This window comes from Hippoglossus hippoglossus, chromosome 4, assembly GCF_009819705.1.
Source record: "Hippoglossus hippoglossus isolate fHipHip1 chromosome 4, fHipHip1.pri, whole genome shotgun sequence".
NCBI classification, from domain to species: domain Eukaryota; kingdom Metazoa; phylum Chordata; class Actinopteri; order Pleuronectiformes; family Pleuronectidae; genus Hippoglossus; species Hippoglossus hippoglossus.
The window spans coordinates 8,759,396-8,778,716 of NC_047154.1; the positions used below are offsets into that span (position 1 = coordinate 8,759,396).

Below are 19,321 nucleotides of genomic sequence, written 5' to 3' on the forward strand. Positions count from 1 at the left end.
ACACATAAAACATGACATAAAACAATAAATATTCTTTATTTTACACTTTAAAAAAAAACAATATAAAGGATTTTCGTAGATGTCATTATTCCAGTATTGACATGAACGTTTTTCTTCAGCTTGCTGAAAAAAGGTGAGTGGATACTTGCTGCCCAGTTAGAGGAGTAAAAACAACCCTTATGTCAGGTTATTTTTATGTTAAAATGCTAAAAAAAACAACAAATGTTTTAAAAATATAAATTAAGCATTAATGTACATGAAGATTTTTTAAGCAAAGCTGAATCACCACACTACAAATCATTATATTTTAGCTATCTGTCACTCATACGTAGGCTCTGTAAACAGTTGACAGACAGGCCTGGAGACACATTTTGACACCTTGACTTTTACAGTCAAGTGTTGATCAAGTGTTGGTTAATATCCCTGCATCCACTAAACAACCATCCACAGCCAGAAGGATGAAATCCAACACAAGTTCATGTCAAACAGCTCCACAGCAGCGTCGGTCTACAGCGAATTCCCCATGACTCCTCGAGAGGTCGTAGTGTTCGCTGAGTGTCCACCTCTCTCTGACACCATTTGCTGGTTGATGTTGATAATACAGATGAGGAGCAAGATGACCACCACCAGGTCATCCAGCACCCCAAGCAGTCCGCAGAGGGAGGGGTCTGACTCCAGGGGAGTCGCTGATGAAGGGGAGACTGGGTCCAGAGGAGGGGAGGAGATGGACATCACGGTCCCCACGCAGCACAGGGCCACCCTGAAGAAAAACAGCCACACAAGACTTCCCATGGTGCCGAGGCTCCGAGCGAGTAACTGCAGGAGGAGGGGCGCGTCACACAGGTAGTCTGTTACCTGTCGGTGGCCAGAAGAAGAGGAAATCATGCCAAATGAATTTATAGGTCATTCAAATGTCACATATGACTTTACTCTATAGTATTAAAAGAGAAGCTATATAATTTATATCTGCAAAGTTGAAAGGCCCAAAGTAAAGGGAAATGGTAAATGCTCTGTACTTACATAGTGCTTTTCTAGTCTTGGTGACCACTCAAAGTGTTTTACATTACAATTTATTGCCATTCACACATGCATTCATACAGTACATCTATGGGCAGCACTTTTTCTATGAGGGGTAATTCGGGGTAGAGTATCTTGCCCAAAGGCACTTTGGGGAATGCAGTTGGGGAAGACTGGGATCGAACAGCCGACCTTCTTTACTCCTCAAGTAATAACACAAAGTAAATTATGATGCTAAAAAATTTGAATAATAGGTCTCATTTAAAATGAATTTATTGGGGTTTTTAAAGAGTTATTCCAAACCTGTGTCATCTCAAAATTCAGCTGCCGTACTTTACAGTGCACTTTAACATCACCTTTTAGTGAAGAGCGCCACCGTATGTATTAATGTGAAGGAGATGTATGTGGGAAATAAGTAACGTTAATATTTCAAAGAAAGAAAATCCACAGTTGGGTAACAAGGTGTGTCAGCACTACGTGTGTTCACCAGACACTATTGTCTGGAGGTGGTGGTTGTCTATGACAGTGAATGGTTGTGGTTGTGTAGGTGGTACTCCAGTTACCAAACCTATTATAACAGGACAACAGAGCAGGAGTTCCTCCTTCCTATGATCTAATCGGATTTAACCTTGACTTTTACATAACCAGACAGGTGGAGGATGGAGAAGAGGGAGAATTACTGTGGAAAGAGAAGTAACAAATAAAAAACTTGTTTCCTTCCAGTAAGACAGAGCTGTTTGTGGGACGTGTGTGTTGTGTGATGTCACGTCTGAAGGTTGGATGGAGCACTGACCCGTCGTGGAGCTCCAGAATAACGTCTGTTGTAATCTGTGATTTCCCCAAGCACTTCCTTTGACTGTTGGTCTGATCGACTCTCGTTAAATAGATGGCACAGCGCGCTGACCTGTAAAAGGCACATTTTAACTCCATGTTCACTCTCATTCTGAACTGACTGTTCAGACTTTGTTTACATTTGAACATGTATTCTGTACCTTCTGTCTGCAGAGAGGGCAGCTGATAGCGTCCAACCATGAGCCGTGTCTCCAGTAGGCGATCAGACAGGGAGCTGGAGAATCAAACACAAATCAGAACCTTTTAATCCACATTTCACTATTTACACTATATGATACCTAATATCTAATGCTTCTTTTACATATTAACACTGTAGGTAAATTCCAATAAAATCCACTCGTAGGACAAGAATGCAGAGAAGATGCTGTGTTTGATCACTGTTCCAGGCCGAGGTGTCTGGGTGAAACACAGGTGAGTGGGTCAGGTGGAGAGGTAACTGTCTACAGTAAAGGTGAAGATAAGTGTGCCCTATGATAAAAATGGCTTTGTTTATCGTCATAACCCAGAGTCAATAAATTAAGCAATAAGTGACTTTCATGTTATGTTTGCAAACCTGCAACAAAATTAGAAATAGCAGTTGCAGTGGTTTTGGAGGATCCTGAAATGCTTTACACAGATTAAATCAGCTAGGAGACTTGAAGCTTTCAAAGTATTTTGTCAAGGTAGCATGAAGAGTCCAGTACAGACCACTCACACCTGAAGTAGCACAGCAAAGTTCACAACTTTCTTGGTGTATAAATATACGTGAAAAGCTAATTGTTGGGAAACATAAGTAGACGAACAGATTGGTTTCATATCAATGTTTTAGACACACATCTGTAGCAAGATGATGCTACCTCAGCCAATGAAGCAGACATAAACACGGGAGGTAACCGGTGAGCAAGATCAATGAAAAATAAATGAATCCCTTTTTCATACAGTAGATGATGGAGTGAGCAGGTGCATGAAAGAAAGAACAAACCGTGTGTGTGTGTGTGTGTGTGTGTGTGTGTGTGTGTGTGTAATCTCGTACCACAGAACAAATGGCCACAGTTGGTCTGCACGGGGAAGCTGGCTGTCTGCAGGCACACAGGGCAGTGCCTGTCTTGATGACCTGTGGATGAGCAGAACTCTGCAGATTCCTGTAAAGGTTAAAGGAAAGAAAGAATAAAATAAGGGGATAAGTCCGGGGAGCAGGAAATTGCAAAAATGAAAACGCATAAAGAATTTTGACGATTGTGTGCTCTACAAATCTCTGAAAAGCTTTGATGATCCTGAACAATTTCCAGTGTAGTACAGTAGATACACAATACGTGTGCAGTGACTTTATGCTAGGTCTATGTAAACAGCAAGACCTTTATCATTATTATCATTATGATGTCACTGCCTATGTATTTGTATGTTTTTCTCCAGTCCCTTCAAAATAAGATAACATTTTGTACTGTTTGTAAGTAAGTGAAGCTTTCACCTTGTGGCAGCTCACACACGGAGATGCCGACTGCTCCGCTGTGCAGACCAAAGCCCTGGATGCCCCGGGATGATCCTGACCTGCTTGATCGTCTGAGAGGAGACAGTTCGATCTGCAACGTGACATGACACGGTGACAATGAAAACACACCTTAGATCCTGGGTATCAGCTAATGAGGAGATACTGACACAAAACTATTGATTGGTGATAAGGTTGATTGTGCTCAGCGGGTTTTTTCTGTGTGGGGATTACAGATGTGGATGCTCTGACAACAGCACTTTCACAGATATGCTGCTGTGAGCTGATGGACGTGTTGCACCCACCAGGGCTTATAATTTACAAATGGAAAGTGAATTAATGCAAGAAATAATATAAGTAAGTTAAATAGGTTGAGCTGGAATTAATTTTCATTTGGCATCTTAAACAACAATCATCATATTATAAATTACCGATATCATCTTGTAAAATTATGAGTCAGTTACTGAAACCCATAATCAGATGATGAATACTTAAGAAAAAAATGATTCACCCGTTCGTATATTTCTTGTTTGTTTCTTCTAAACTTCACATTTTATGGGAATCCTAGTCATTAAAAACACTCTGAACATCTTATGTTACACTTTATCATTTACTGGATTACTTCAGGCCATTGAGCAACGATTTTGGTTTTCAAGCTACAGTATTTTAAACAGAAAAGAGGAGGCAACTCTGGTTTTCATGAGATCAAAACACAAACTCATAAAGTGAGACTCACCTTGATTGAGATTTGTTGTACGGCTGCATAGCTGAACTACAGAAGCAGCAGCTGACAGAGAGTCACTGTCTCCTGGAAGGAAGTGAAGTGCAGCCTGCCTGCATCACTGAACAAAATAAACTGTCTGCCTGTTAATGATCAACTACACCTTCCAATATCAGCTCTTCCTGCTTAAAGGGACCAGTGGTGCAATGAGATCAGTGAGGCAGTGCTTTGTGCACCAGGGAACACACATACAAACTTTTCATCAGACTGTGATGAATTGTTTTGAGTGAAAGTATTTTAGATCTAAAAAACAATGTATTTCTCACATCGGTGTGGTCAGAGGAAAACTATCTGGGTCACATGACTCTTCACAAGATCAAAGCTGGAAAAGATCTGTCCCGCTCCATGTTTAAGTAGGTTACATCTGACTGTGTTGATCATTTACTGAAAGTTTACTCTGCCAACAACACGACTTCACATAATTCTTCCCTTACGATAAACTATTGGTTGTGACATGCATGTGGCTGTCACTGACATTAACACTGTGCTGCACCCAGGGCTTTTCAGCTGTATTAATAAACCTAGCAACAGAAAAGGAGGCTTGTCATAGATCCAGGCAGATGTCTCTAAGCAACAGTTTCTTAAATATTCTCACACTGTGCCACTCGTTTTCTTTCTAAATCAGTGGAAAGTCAGGTGTTGGGTAAAATAAAATACTCAAAATGCAGCAACAAAGTTTCCAACTCTGTCGTATTTGCATTGTTGTATCAAATGCAAATGTCAGTTAAAACTCTCTTGTGGTATCTGACAGCGAGTGAGGATGTAACTTCACGTAGTTCATCATGACAGCAGAATTGCAGAAATATCTTGGCAAACGTCCATTCAAGCCCTTCACCTCACCTCTGATAGGAGCTACAGAGGGGGGGGGGGGGGGGGGTCATCGTGGTTTAGGTCATCTAAAAATAGCAGCCATCAGTCAGTGTGGGTCAGGGCCTCTGAGTAAAGAGAGGAGCTCACCTACTTTAAACACAGGACTATATGCTCAATAATCACATGGTTTCTGCACAGGCTGATGTAACAATTCCTTGTGATGAACTCAGCCAAATTGAAATTAAACGTGTAACAAGGCCACATTTGCACGTGACACATCGGAAGTATGGAATTTTCCATATTCTCTCCTCAAGGTGACACGTGCAAATTTGTTATCTTATATATGACTAAAGCCGTAGTATTGAAAACACACTGGAGGATGTGATTTTCAATTACTCATGCTGCCACATGGGATATATAAAGGGATAACGTGAGCAGGTTTATGGGGATGAATGAGAAATGATTTACCCTCAGAGGAGGGTTGGCACGCCACCATGGTTTTAGTGGCTATCTGGGAAAAGTGTTGATTGTAAAAAATACTTTGTGTTTCTAGTCATTATAGCATCTAAAATGGGGCTAAAAGAGATTAACATTCCAGTTGTATTCAACTTACAACCCCAAAGCTGACACGTGCAAAAGTGACTAGGCAAGATTATCTCTATGTGCCGGTAATAGGGGGAGGTTAGGTTGTATACTTTACTAAGATGGCGAAATTTTATATTGATCCAACTGCAATTTGGATTTCATGTGGGCCGGGTCAGTGCTATTACTTGGCAGACAAACAATGTTTGTTTTGTCAATACTGTGACAAACCAAACATTCTTGAAAAAGCATGTTCAATGCTTTTTTATATATAAATGTATCAGTTAAGGGCATTTAACCAACACATGAAAAAAGATTACACTTTCTTTCTTTTGAAAATAGCATCATACAATAGACCTATTGTAACTGTGCACACTGTAGTTAAAACCTTCACGTAAAGAAGCAAAACTTATTGATCTACTTGTGCTGACGGCCAGTCAATTTACTAACTAACCATTTTACTGCACTGCCTGTAACCTACAGCTTTTGTTATCCTACTTATTGTTACAGATTAAAACATTAACAAGCATTTAAAACGTGAAAATATAACTGTTACAAATGAATGCACTTATAATTAGGTTATGTAAAGTAAATTGGTGTCACAGCTACTAGCTACACCTTTAATGTGCAACTCAAACATGATCAATCATCAAATAATGTAACTGTTTTACATAGTTAGAATAATGTAGTTTTTCTTTTTTTAATGTTTAAGTCCAGACCAGAGATGCAGCTGTGTTACCCACATTAAGTTTTCTTTCACTAGACTCGAGTATTCTCCAGTAAAATATATATTTTTACCACAACTTCATCAGTAAGGAGGGAAAAACATTTTATAATCACATTTGATAAAAAACAATTTATTATCACAGAATCCCAAATGTTTAGATTTGGTCCACACACTTAATAAAAATAAAAAATAAGCCCACTCTCAGTGATTGGGCTTAACAGCCTTCAATCATCACCGCTCTCGATCCTGATTGGATCAGACGCCTGTCCCCTCGCCTCATCTCAACCAATCCCCCTTCATCGAACCCAACCGTCAGAAAAGTAAGAAGCTGCGCCATTCGCGTAGACGCTGCGTTGTTTTTACGGCGGAACGTGCGTAGCGCCTTTCGTCTGTACGCAGTTGTCGTTGCGGAGCTCCCTCCTGACAGCAGGTGAGGTCAAATGCAGGAGAGAGGAGCGGAAGTGGTTTGCTGACAGGTGGAGAGAAGTTGTTTCAGCTCCGATGGAACAAATGGACGACGTGAAAACGGTGCTGGTCGAGAGCCTCATCGTTTGGGTGAGTGTGTTTTCTGTGAACGCGTCGCCTGAGACGAGGAGGACACCATGGAGGAGATGCACCTGTGTGTGTCTCAGAGACTATGAGGCAGGCTAACAGCTAACCGTTAGCTTCAGCTGCGGCCATTGTTATTATTACTATTCTCTTCATCGGTGTTACGGACGAGCCCCCAGTCCAGTGAATGTAAAGTTACCGCCAGGAAGTCCAACATCCTCCGGTTTATTCGATCCTCATCGGGTTTAAGGAGCTAATCCACTTAAGCAGGAGATATTTGTGGAATGTCTTTGTATCTTTAACTCTTTTCGTTATTAACGTTATGCAAGTGATTAAACGGAGCTGTCACCTGCAGCAGCAGCAGCACACTTACCTGTATACCTTTTATACATGGCGAGCTATAGCTGCACCTGCTCCTGTCCTGCTCCATGGCTGTGAGTCAGTTGTTAATCGGATCTCATGTCAGCTTCATCTGACTCTTAAATCCTGCAGCTGTATCTGAGCCACATCACTTACTGATCCGGTTATTGATCAACAGTGTCACCAAGTGATTCAATGACTCAATAAACCACTTTGTCTCCAGAGAGTCAAATACTTAAGTTTCAAAGTTTCAAAGTTAACTGAATTTGAACTGTAGACGTAGGGCTGGGTGATGAGGCCAAAATGTACACATTTGCTCCTGAGTGAAGGTTGTGGTTTTAAACTCGTCATGAGCAGAGAATCGTAAACATTTGATGAACAGCATTTTACAGATCTGAGGTTGATCCATTCCGTGTTGCACCTCCTCACTGCGACTTTTGTCATATTGCTACTGATGAAAATGATATTGTGAAAATTATTGTAATGGTTTATCATCCAGGGCAAGCTAGATGCCAGTGTTTCCACATCTTTGGCTGACACCTCAATCTGTAAACAGCAGCGTGTGTGCTTTAGGAAATGTGTCCTCATTTTCACCTTACACCTTCGCTGCGACTTAAATTATGTAAATTTAAACTTCTTCTTTGCCACTAATATCTGCCTTTCACCCGGCCACATTGCTGTCCACCCATTCATCAGTTCTCTCCTCTCCTTTACTTATTCTTCATAGTGGTTTTGAGACTCGAGCTTTGCTGCAGTGTTGTGGAGAAAACCTTGGGGGATTGGTTGGTTAATGAAGTGCGTGACTGCATTATTCAGTGTTTTCTCTTTGAACTGTTATTGTTGACCAGTCCCTGTGATGGTGCTGTGTTTTCTGCCTCTCAGCTGCAGACCTTTAACACTACTGCACCCTGCAGAACAGTGGAGGAGCTGACCACTGGAGTGGCAATTTCACAGGCACTGCATCAGATGTGAGAAGACACACACACACACACACACACACACACACACACACACACACAACCACACACACACACAACCACAACCACACAACAGATACTGCAGATACATTATTTAAAGCCAGTCTTGTCTGGGTTATATTACATCACATGTGGCAGCAGCCTGCCACATCAGCTAAGGCAGAAAAGCCAAGGAGAAACTCTTCCTGGTCCTGAATGAGCTGCACTCATTCCACCTTAAAGCACATAGATACATACAAACAAAGCAAACATTATTGTGTACAAATTATGTTTGATGTCGGACACTTAAAATCAAAGAATAATGACTTACTTTTGGACTCATCAGTCGGCAGCAGAGTTGATTAATTATGGGAGGAATCTATTGTAAGAGCTGTCCTGAGGACAAAAGATAGAAAAGCATGTTTTGTTTTGAGATAAGATTCACTCTTACTTGTGTATTCTTACTATAATTATAATTAGCATGTTCAACTGTAGGAAATAATTGTCTGAAGTAAATTGAAGCACTTTCATTCAAAAATATGAAAAACAACCAACGTGACACTTAATCATACACAATAACTCATATTAGCTGTAGTGTTTTTCTAAAAAGTCAGGGAAGATTAGGTTTCTTTCTTTTTGACTTTTAGCTCTGTGTGTCTCTGTGGTTGTGTGTGTGTGTGTGTGTGTGTGTGTGTTGCAGAGACCCAGCATGGTTCGATGATGGATGGCTTGGTCGCATCAAAACAGATGTTGAGGACAACTGGAGACTGAAGGTATAGAGAAGTGCCATCCTCTCGGTCCTCCCTCCATGTGTCCTCTAGCTTTTCTCTTCAGATATTGCTGACCCCCCCTGTGTGCAAAATCCTCTGTTTGCTTCAGTCCTGCTCAACTGTCCTTGACACTGACCTCCTACCTGCTCCAGGGCGGGGGAACAATTCTTGCCTTAGCCTGCACTCTGACCCTACGCTCCGACTCCGCTGGTGAAATGTGTGTGTCTGTCATTAAGGCTGATTTTAGGGGAAAAAATGCATGCCATTCCCTTTACTTCTGTTTGGCTGTGTTCTGCCTGCTACAGCTTTTCTACCGCAATAGGCCTTTTCCACAGAATACAATTAGACATGTATGTGAATAGTAAAATTATCTTTCAGTTAGCTGCTTCTCTTTCAGGGTCCTGGCATAGATCGTTTTAACAGCAGAGCCTGTACCAGGGCCTTGGTATTTAGCATACTCATTCATTGACATGGCCACAACATTAAAACTAGATTTTGTCTATATGTTGTGGTTGATTGTTGTATACTTGTTCTGTTCCTGTCGTGACAAGTCAAAGTATCTGCTGCAAAAAGAGTCTGTTGTGAACGGTGGCTTTCTGTCACACTGTCATGGATCACTGGGACATTTTAACACCAGAACTATCAATGGTTGCTGTTTAACTCAAACCCCCAATGGGTCAAATGTACCTGTTATTAGAATACACTGATTATGTATCCAAACAATTAAGCATACAAAAGTTCAAAAGACTAATTAAAATATTTATTAAAAACAAACAATTCTTATTCATTCCCAAATCCAAAGCAGATTTTACTCAACAAAAATGCATGATGGTCACTTTTGCTGAACAACATACTCTTATATGCAAACAGCATTCCCCTCAAACTGGCTTTATTTTGACAGGTTTTAACAACATGCTGTGCTTCTTAACTCTTTGTCTGGGGGACTTGAATATTTTATTGAAAGAAAAATGCAAACAATCAAAAAGGTGCTGCAGGTAAATTTTTACCCGCATGAATTAGAAGGAAAGTGTTTCCTGTTGATACATGTCAAAATTTCTGCCGTGAAAAAGGTGTATTATTTTCGCTATATTTGAATATTCTGTCATTACATTATTATAGTTTGAGGCTAGAGTGTATTTTTCCGGTCACCTTGTCCTCTTTGTTCATATACATATATGATAAAGTGATATAATAGCATTTCACTTTTAATGTTGTAAAGTGTCTTTGAGTATCATGAAAAGCGCTCTATAAATAAAATGTATTATTATTATTATTATTATTTCGTGACCTTGTGTGTTCTCCGCAGATGAACAACCTGAAGAAGGTCCTTCAGATGGTGGTTGATTATTATAATGAGGTAGGCGGCGGCCTTGTACACACTGTCCTCTGTTGTTAAGTGATTGAAAGAAACATCTTCTCTCTGTGAGAGGCAGCCTCAGTGTGATACTTCTGTGTCTGTGGGAGTTGTTCTATGCACTGTTTACATCGTGTAAAGCCCCAGGAGACATGCTTAAGGAAAATACATTGTGTTGTACAGATCTAAACAAGCAGCTCAAGTCTCGCACACAACACATTCATACTATGGAGTACTAGGGGCACAGCTTTTTTTTTTCTAACCATTTTGCTGAATTAACACATAACTGAAATATTTTGTTCAGCAATCGCCTTAGTTGTAGCTTGACTGCTGCCATCTCTGTTGGCACATGGAGCTTTTAAACATCAGTGTTGTTTATCTTGCTGTACTTGTGAATACTTGCACTCAGAAAGCTGCAGCACACTGACATGTTAGGTTCTTTATCTCTTGCTTGGTCATATCAGGTCTTAGGTCAGGAGATCTCAGACTTCCCTTGGCCAGATGTGGCCCTGGTGTCAGAGCATTCAGACCCTGTGGAGTCGGGGAGGCTGCTGCAGCTCATACTGGGCTGTGCTGTCAGATGTGAGCGTAAACAAGGTATGTGACTGCTTGAATGCTAAGCATAGTTTGTGTACCCAAAGTAGACACATGCAGATACTCATATCTACAGTATAAATGTGCTGCACAATGCCGGGGGAAATTATGAATTATAATCAATTATGAATTATTGTCCAAGCCACTGACAAAGGCAGAGCCCTGCTGGAAAATCAATGACACCAGTGTTTCTGTGCATAATGAGTTATGGGATTGATGACTCTTTTCCACTCCATTGACAGAATACATTCAGATCATCATGACTTTGGAGGAGTCCGTGCAGCTTGTTGTCATGACAGCCATCCAGGAGGTCAGCCCGTCTTAATACTTTCTCCTTCATATTTTCTAGATGTATAAAACATTAACAGAAAAGCATGGCTGAACACTTCTACCTTTTTATGAGTGACAGTAATTTCCCTCAATAGTGTCCATCTCTACGGGACTTGGACAGCAGCAGTGGTTGTTAAGTGAGGCTTTGCAGCTCCTATAAAAAGTCTGTGTAATAAACCCAGTGACATGTTTTCTTTCCAGCTCATGAGTAAAGAGACCAAGGGCCCATTTGGAGCAGAGCAGTCAGGGGACCTTGAACAGCAGGTCAGTGTCTTTACTACAGAAATCCATGTTGTACATCATATATATTATGGTTCTAATTGTAACCACTTGAAAAGGAGCCCTTTAAGTGTATATAACACAATATTTAAATCTTCATTTGAAAATATTTATTTGGACCTAAGAAATTAAGACGTTGAATATTTTGATCTTAATTTTTATAGACATGTATATGTTTTAGTTGTAATATAACGTCCTATTGGAGTTTTCAAAGCATTTTGAGACATCGACATGTATGGCGGATTACCAAATGCTTAACATCATAATCAGACTATGCTCTGTATAATGTAGACAGGAATATGAATGGAATATTCTATTAACAACTCCTATAAACGTCACATACACAGTGCAGCACTCTGGGTGTCAGCTCCCTCAACAGGCAGAAGGATGTATAACAAGCTTTACATTAGGTGAAACTTAGTCACCTCAGTCAAGAGTGAAAATATGCAGCGGAGGTTAAAGAAGGGTTTAAATGCATTTCTGAAGCAAGTAGTACAGCAGCACCAGTCTATCTGTGTGTCTGGTGTGTGTGCTGGAGTTAGTGAGTGACTCTATTACTTACTTCAGCTTCTTCATGTGCCCAGTTTAAAAAATCCTGCGAGGACCTTGCTGAACTTTTAGCCGAGAAGGAAGCACTAGCCCAACGCTGTCAAGAGCTGGATATACAGGTGAATACAGAGTGCACACACACAAACACACACAAGCATGCAATCGCATGCCCAGAGTACAGTATAAACAGGAGTTGGGTAATTCTCTGTAAAGCTTGGGTCCATTGTCTGGAGCTGCTGTGGCAGAAGGACTGTGAGCTTATAGTCTGGGCTCTGCTGGCTCCCATCGTGACAACCAGCCTATGCTCTGCCACGGCTAGAAGGCCTCACCTGCCACTGTACAGACAAAATTTTGCACAGTAACTGATCAACTGTTCCACTGGATTCTCGACAGATTGATTTTTTCTGTTCCCAGTCTTGTTCATCTCTCGCCGCAGCGAGGTAAGTCCAACGTGGCTGACCGTACGACAAAACTAAACCCATCTAAACCCGCTGCTCAAATGTTGACTCTAACTCAGCTAATAGACGACTCTCAGCATCCTGAGTCCTGCAATGAGTGTTTTAATATTTTGTGGTATTATTGCAGTAATTCACACAGGGACACCTCTGTCATAATACTCATTGTATCCACCTCTTATGGGGAAAAGCACCATCATATTATTTCAAAATGTCTCATTGTCTATACAGGCTGACAGGATAGTTCATAGAGAAAGACAAGAGATGTTAGAGGTGGTTCTGGGTGAAAATTCTATATTGTTGTTTAAAGCCTTTCAGTTATAATCTAACGTTTTTCCTGTTGCCCAGATTAATGATTTAAAGATAATTGAAATTTCGACTCAATAAAAATGAACGAGTGAAGCTTTATTTACTTGTAATGTATGAGAGTGGAACATTTTCTTTACATTCGAGCAACAAGTTTATTACATATTGGTATATTATATATTGTTACCACGTGTCAGACACACATTTTTTTATATTGGTTTCAACCATGTAGTTCAGCGCAAGTTTAATGTGTAGCTTCTTACGTCAGACTTTGGTCATAGAGGTGGTTTTCATCTAGTTTAAAGACATTTCAGACTTTTAAACAATTGCAAGTAAATCTTAGACTGATTGTCCAATGTCTGATGGTAAAATAGACTGGATGGAAATGATAGGTGAGTAAATATAACTGACTAACCATGCATCAACATGTTTCTTTATAGTTCATATTTTCTGTGCTCTGCTTTCAGCATGGATTAACTGCACTTTTTGCTTTTACAGGGGGGAGAGGACGAGGGTTATCTGTGATTGAAGGGCTCTGACTTTTGATGTGACTTTGCTGCTTTGCATGAAATAATTGACAACAGAGAAATTTAACATCACACACTGTCCTTGGTGACTTGCTGTGAATTGTTTTTGTCTTTGTGTTGCACACTAACTTGAAACTCATTGTCTGTGAGAGTGGCTTTAAAACCTTGTTGCACCTGGACAGGTGGCCGTACTGCAAGAGGAACGAAATAGCCTATTGGCTGAGAATGATGTCTTAACTGACAGAGCCAATCAGCTTGACACATTCGATGACCCTAGCACACCCTCAGGAAGAAAACACAGCCAATTACAGCAGCAGCTGGAGACACTGCTGGAGGAGAACTTCAGGTTTGTCACTTTCTGCTCAAATATACTACACCAACCTCTTTATGATGAACCACTAAACTGTGCATTTTAAACTTTTAGGCTGGAGGCTGCAAAGGACGACTACCGGATCCACTGTGAAGAGTTGGAGAAGCAGCTAATTGAGGTGCAGCACCGTAATGATGAGCTCACCAGCCTGGCAGAAGAATCTCGAGCTCTCAAAGATGAACTGGACGTTCTGAGGTGTGTGTCAGGGAGCAGCATACAGACTGTTGCCTCCCAATAGGAGCTGAGCATACAGCTGAGACAGTTAGATGGCCTGGCAAGGCAAGGACCATGATTTTACTGATTACCAAATACTCCACCAGACAAGAGGAACTAATCAGTGAAATTAGCTGATGTTGATTTTTGCTGGTCTTTACAAAGAGGGTTATTCTTGGTCAACAGGTGGAGGCAGAAAAACAGTCTCAATACACAAAGTATTCTTCCTGTATGATCAAACATCGGAGCTTTACAGATTTTATCGGTTGCCAATATGAGCCTTTAACAGAGATATCAGTGTATATATATCTGGGTATATGAGCAGATATGAAAACATTCATTTGACAGAATACTTACTTATGAGCTTGTTCATCGATGTTTGTATATTTATTTGTGTGTTCATACAGAAACTGCTCAGATCGAGTGGTGATGCTGGAGGCCTCAGTGGAAACATACAAACGTAAACTGGAGAATCTGGGTGATCTGAAGCGGCAGATGAAGCTGCTGGAGGAGAATAACATGACATACATGCACAACACTGTCAGCCTGGAGGAAGAGCTACGCAAGGCCAATGCTGCCCGGGCGCAGCTGGAGACGTACAAGAGACAGGTAAATGATGGTTAGAAAGAGAAACTCCAAACTCAAACAAGTCACTTCCTAATTAAATGCCACTTGCTAGGATTATTGCATGTTTTTCCATTTTGTATGATTATGTGCATGTTCACATGATTTCTTTAAGGTCCAGGAGTTACACAATAAGCTGTCTGAGGAGACGAGGCGAGCGGACACTCTCGCCTTTGAGATGAAGAAGCTGGAGGAGAAGCACGAAACTGTGATGAAGGAGAAAGAGGTGTGGCAGCTTTTTAAATGTGTTAGGAAGAAATGGCAAAAGTTTTTTCCGACTCGAGCTGAAATTTTAATAAAATTATCTAAATTCTTTAGCAACAATTGTATGGTTGTTTTGAATTTGCATCCCCTCCCCTAGAGGATCATCATTGAAAGAGATTCTCTGAAGGAGCTCAATGAGGAGCTGCGATGCACTCAGGCTCAACAGCACCAGCTCTCCCAAGCTCAAGCAGGTATTTCTTTACAAAGTTAGATTTAAAACAATGACCCTGTTTATCCACTTGCCATTTTTTTCTTCCTAAATTGCACATAATGTTTCCATGTAGGGATAATTCCTTCTGCCAGCCCCAGCCATGATAACCTGGCAGCTGAATTAATACCGATTGAGTACAGGTAATAGACAACATAGGATTTGTTTTCTTTCTTTTTCGTGTGTGCAAGTGTGCATCAATACTGACTTTGTTTGTGTGACTGTTCAGGGAAAAGTTCATCAGGCTGCAGCATGAGAACAAGATGCTCAGAGTGCAGCAGGAGGAGAATGAGCAGGAGAAGATCGCTTCTCTGCAGGCTCAGCTGGAGGAAGCACATAAGACGCGCAGTGAACTGGACACTGAGAACAGGTTAACAGAGTTTCTGTCTCTTCCTACATTAGCCACAGGAAGATGTGATATGATACATTAATGATGTATTGTATTGACTCCATTTTCAAACATGTCTTTCCTCTTTGTTGTGACAAATCCCCAGATTGAGCCGAGAGCGGATCAGTGAGCTGCAGCAGCAGGTGGAGGACCTCCAGAAGGCTCTGCAGAGTCAGGCGGCAAAACCCGATGATGTAAGTGTGCCAGCATGCACTGGCACCAATACAGAGAAAAGGCCCCACAGAGTTAATCTCATTAGGCTGTTAGACTTTGTGCAGGCTTTGTATTATGCAATCACTCAGTCAAAAATTAAACAGATTAAGAGATTGAAGCCCCTTCATTTTACATAGTTTTAATTTATTTTGTAGTGCAAAATGTATTTATATTACTGGATGTAACCTTTGTGATATTTGATGCTTTATAGTCTATTTTCATTTCTTTTATTTTTCAGTCAAACCTAAAGCGGAAACTGGATGCACACATGTAAGTTTGGGTTTTGGGTCGGTGCTTTAAAGCTGACGGATGTAAAATGAATTTCCATCTAGTCTATTAGAGAAAAATAAAAAAACAGCTTTTTTTCCCTCAGGGTTCAGCTGAACGAGGCTCAGGATGAAATCATGAAGAAGAAAGAGCTGCTGGAGGATCTTCAGCCTGACAACACCCAGACCTGTAAGTCTCATGTCACAAATCACATCATTTCACTACTGGAATAATTGGAGTGCACCAAAACACAACAGCACAATAGGACTTCAGTGAAACCTTAAATTTATACCATGTCTCTCAGCCTTGAAGGTGGATGAGCTGATGGCTGCTCTGAAGAAGAAGGATGACGACATGCGCGCCATGGAAGAGAGGTACAAAATGTATCTGGAGAAAGCTCGTAATGTGAGTGTTTGGACAATCGTTGTTATTTGTATTATTCAATTATATTCTAGATACGATAATTCCTGAACCTTAAAGTATCATCAGAATCAGAATTTCAGTATCGTCCTTCCTTTCCTGCTCGTAGGTGATCCGAGCACTGGACCCGAAGTTGAATCCAGCCACCGCTGAGATCCAGGCTCTGAGGAACCAGTTGGCAGACCGGGACAAGCAGATGGTCATCCTGGAAGTAAATTAGCATTTTGACTTTTGCAGTCTTTGTTCAATGTTTGTAATATGAACATACAGGATGTTTCTAAAGGACTTTTTTTCTCATCTTACAAATTTTATTTTGCCTCCCAGCGTCAGTGTGAGCAGGCCCGGCTGAAAGAGTATGAAGAGAAGCTGATTGTCACAGCGTGGTATAACAAGGTATGAGATTTTCTTTAATTTATGTTCTGCCTGTCATGGTATCATTTACTTTATATTATGTTAAGAGCAGAAAGCAAAATGTCAAGACTTTTATTTTTTCCTTTTTTTCCTTCTTCAGAGTCTGACCTTTCAGAAGTTGGCCATTGAGTCGCGTCTTGGTGGCCGCACCTCCTCCGTGCTGTCCCCTGGCCAGTCCTTTTTGTCCCAGCAGCGGCAAGTCTCAAATGCCCCACGCCGGGCGCTCTCCATCAGCGTGCCTGCCACCACCTCCAAATAGACCTTGTCACAGAGCCAAATGTCTCACCTTTGTTCAGTGAAGGGGAAAAATACCCTCCCTCCATCCCAAAAGTGAGCACTCAAGTGACCTTAAACACTACATCTGCTCTCAGGGTCACACAGTGGGAGTGTGGATCGATGAGCACTTACTTATAAAACAAAACCCTGTAAGTCACCAACCCGTGGTTAGAGTATACTGTCCCTCTCTTGCATAGAGCGTTAACCCACAACCTGTGTTCACCTCACTAGCTAAAGTTGTGCACACGCTCCCTACCACAGACTTAGAGCTTCATACTTCTTGGTGTTTCTGCTGCAGTCTCAGCCGAACACTTAGCCTTTGCTTTCTTATATCCTGTCACACTTGGTCAGAAATGAGGGACGTGAACAAGTTTTATTCAGAATTGGAGACTGTAAAATATATGAATGTGATTTAAAAAAAATTTAATAAAAAAAAAGTTACTTGAATGGTAATGACAACTAAATGTAAGTTAAAATGATTGTTGATGTACGTAGAACAGATGCATCATACTATGCAGTGAAGAGGGGACCTTTAAGGAAATGATTGCTATATTTGGTGCTGGCCACCAACTGTTTTGGGCATCAAACATCAGTCACTTAGTTTTTTTTTCTTCTTTTTAATGGAACAAGCCCATAATACATAGCTGTGAAAACCTTATAAGTCACATTAAGTGATCAACCTCTGAGGTGCTGCAACGACAAATCACACAAAATAAATCCAGGACTCGTGTATTTCTCATGTCTTTAGGCTCTTAAATGTCATTAGACTCCTACAGGGAGCATTGTCTAAATGAAAAGTGACAGACTTTTTTTATTCACTGAATATGTTGAGCTTTATGTAGTGGGAAGTGATCAGGACTATAATCAATGAAGTCGTACTGCTGTAATGTAAAGATGATTTTAACACCAGCGCCTGATCCTGATGTTGGGACCAGGTTCAGGATTCATACAATTGTAACTGTAGAGTTTTGATCCCTATAGAGCTGCAGAGAAGCAGTTGTTCCCTTTGATATCTCCGGTTATTGGCCATCTGATCTGATGGAGTCTTAAGTTCAATAGCTGTTGATTGATTGTTGATTGCTTTGTTCATCTCCTGTGTTTGCAGTAACACTAAAGGGTCATTTCTGTCTTCATGGTTTTGCCGTTTTCTGATCTACAGATGTTTGTTAAAGCGCTTTTATTTTCCTTTGCAATGGCTAATTCTTGTACATTGCTGATTTAAAAGTAGTGTCATATACAAATTAGAAGTACGATCAAACGTATAGCAGCACAGAGACCACATGTGTAGTGTCACAGGTTTGTGTACAAATGAAGAAAAGTGAGGAAGGCATTGTGAAATTTGAAAGCCTTTGGTTTTTTTTGTGAATAAATAAATAAATCATTTTTTCTAAAGTGTCACATTAAGATGCATCAATCTTTGAATTCAGGGATTAAAACACATACGCACACAGAGTCTTGCTAAAAGACAGAATGGTAAATTGCTGCATATCATTTGAACACTGGTAAAACACAAGAGATTGTGTCATCAGCACCATCATATGTGACACTAAAGCAATTTACATGTTGACCAGCGGACGATAGACTGTATAAAGATGGACGACAAATATTCGCTTTCTCCCACTATCCACAAATGAAGTTGAAATATTTGGGATATTGGCCCTACCATCTGGCAAATTAGGAGCCAGAGTCTGCGCAGTAGCAGTCAGGACTTTGTAGCCGTGTTAGTGAGATCCCATAGATGTGGTGTTCGACCAATCACAAGTCAGTCTCAGCTTTCAATCATGACATTTCAGCATGTTTTTATAGCATTATAGAACTAAAAGCAAACTTACAGGGAAAATGAGTACTTGGAACAGAACATCTGTGTGACCTACCTAAAATGATAGAAACCATCTTTGAGAACATTTTATTTATTTGTATTTATTAGTTTAGGCCATGTCCCATCTACTAACATGGAGGAGGTGGGGTTTTGACATGTCCTCCATCTTTACACAGAGTTCATGATCCAGTCAAACATGCATGTAGGTAACATACAAGAGTCAAAAAGGGACAAAATCTGTCCTTTTTTATTGTAGTTAATTTTTATAGTGAACAACAGTTTAACTGAAAGTGATAAATAGACATGAGTCAACTTGTCATTAACAAAAGAGGGAGATTTTGCTGCTGCTTGCTGGTTACATAATGATGTTCATTCATCACACAGTCACTCATTATGTGATTCTGTGTAGCAGCAAAACAAAGAGCAGGCTACAGTTCCACCTCATTACCAATTTCATGAAACATTTCCTTGTGCCTCCGTCATCAGTTTTTCTGGATGGTAATGAAAACTAGCCACTGTTGCAGCAGATGTTGTCTATTTATGAAACTGTAAAATACAGTTTGGAGTAGTCTGCAGTTACAGGAT

General features: G+C 40.6%; 2 protein-coding genes across 3 annotated transcripts; one reads left to right on the top strand and one right to left on the bottom strand.

Annotated features, from left to right (window-relative positions):
• Positions 1-18: 18 nt before the first annotated feature.
• si:dkey-183n20.15 (RING-HC_RNF170 domain-containing protein) lies at positions 19-4,173 on the bottom strand. The gene is made up of 6 exons (XM_034584229.1): positions 4,071-4,173; positions 3,317-3,428; positions 2,882-2,990; positions 2,010-2,083; positions 1,811-1,921; positions 19-855 (listed from the first exon to the last, which is right to left on the bottom strand). The coding sequence occupies exons 1-6, from the start codon at positions 4,097-4,099 to the stop codon at positions 508-510; spliced, it is 783 nt and encodes a 260-aa protein (XP_034440120.1). The 5' UTR covers positions 4,100-4,173; the 3' UTR covers positions 19-507.
• A 2,393-nt stretch (positions 4,174-6,566) lies between these two features.
• hook1 (hook microtubule-tethering protein 1) lies at positions 6,567-18,314 on the top strand. Of its 2 annotated transcripts, XM_034584193.1 has the most exons (22): positions 6,567-6,789; positions 8,026-8,111; positions 8,800-8,872; positions 10,176-10,226; positions 10,688-10,820; positions 11,060-11,127; positions 11,349-11,411; positions 12,011-12,094; positions 13,446-13,609; positions 13,688-13,828; positions 14,254-14,455; positions 14,586-14,696; positions 14,832-14,925; positions 15,019-15,085; positions 15,172-15,312; positions 15,437-15,524; positions 15,782-15,813; positions 15,917-15,999; positions 16,115-16,215; positions 16,340-16,441; positions 16,555-16,623; positions 16,742-18,314. In XM_034584193.1, exons 1-22 carry the CDS (start codon positions 6,736-6,738, stop codon positions 16,898-16,900), a joined length of 2,166 nt encoding a protein of 721 aa, XP_034440084.1. In that variant the 5' UTR covers positions 6,567-6,735; the 3' UTR covers positions 16,901-18,314. The 2 variants fall into 2 exon arrangements, with proteins under 2 accessions (XP_034440084.1, XP_034440086.1); XM_034584195.1 differs by lacking the exons at positions 6,567-6,789; positions 8,026-8,111 and adding an exon at positions 8,979-9,086.
• The last annotated feature ends 1,007 nt before the right edge of the window (positions 18,315-19,321 follow it).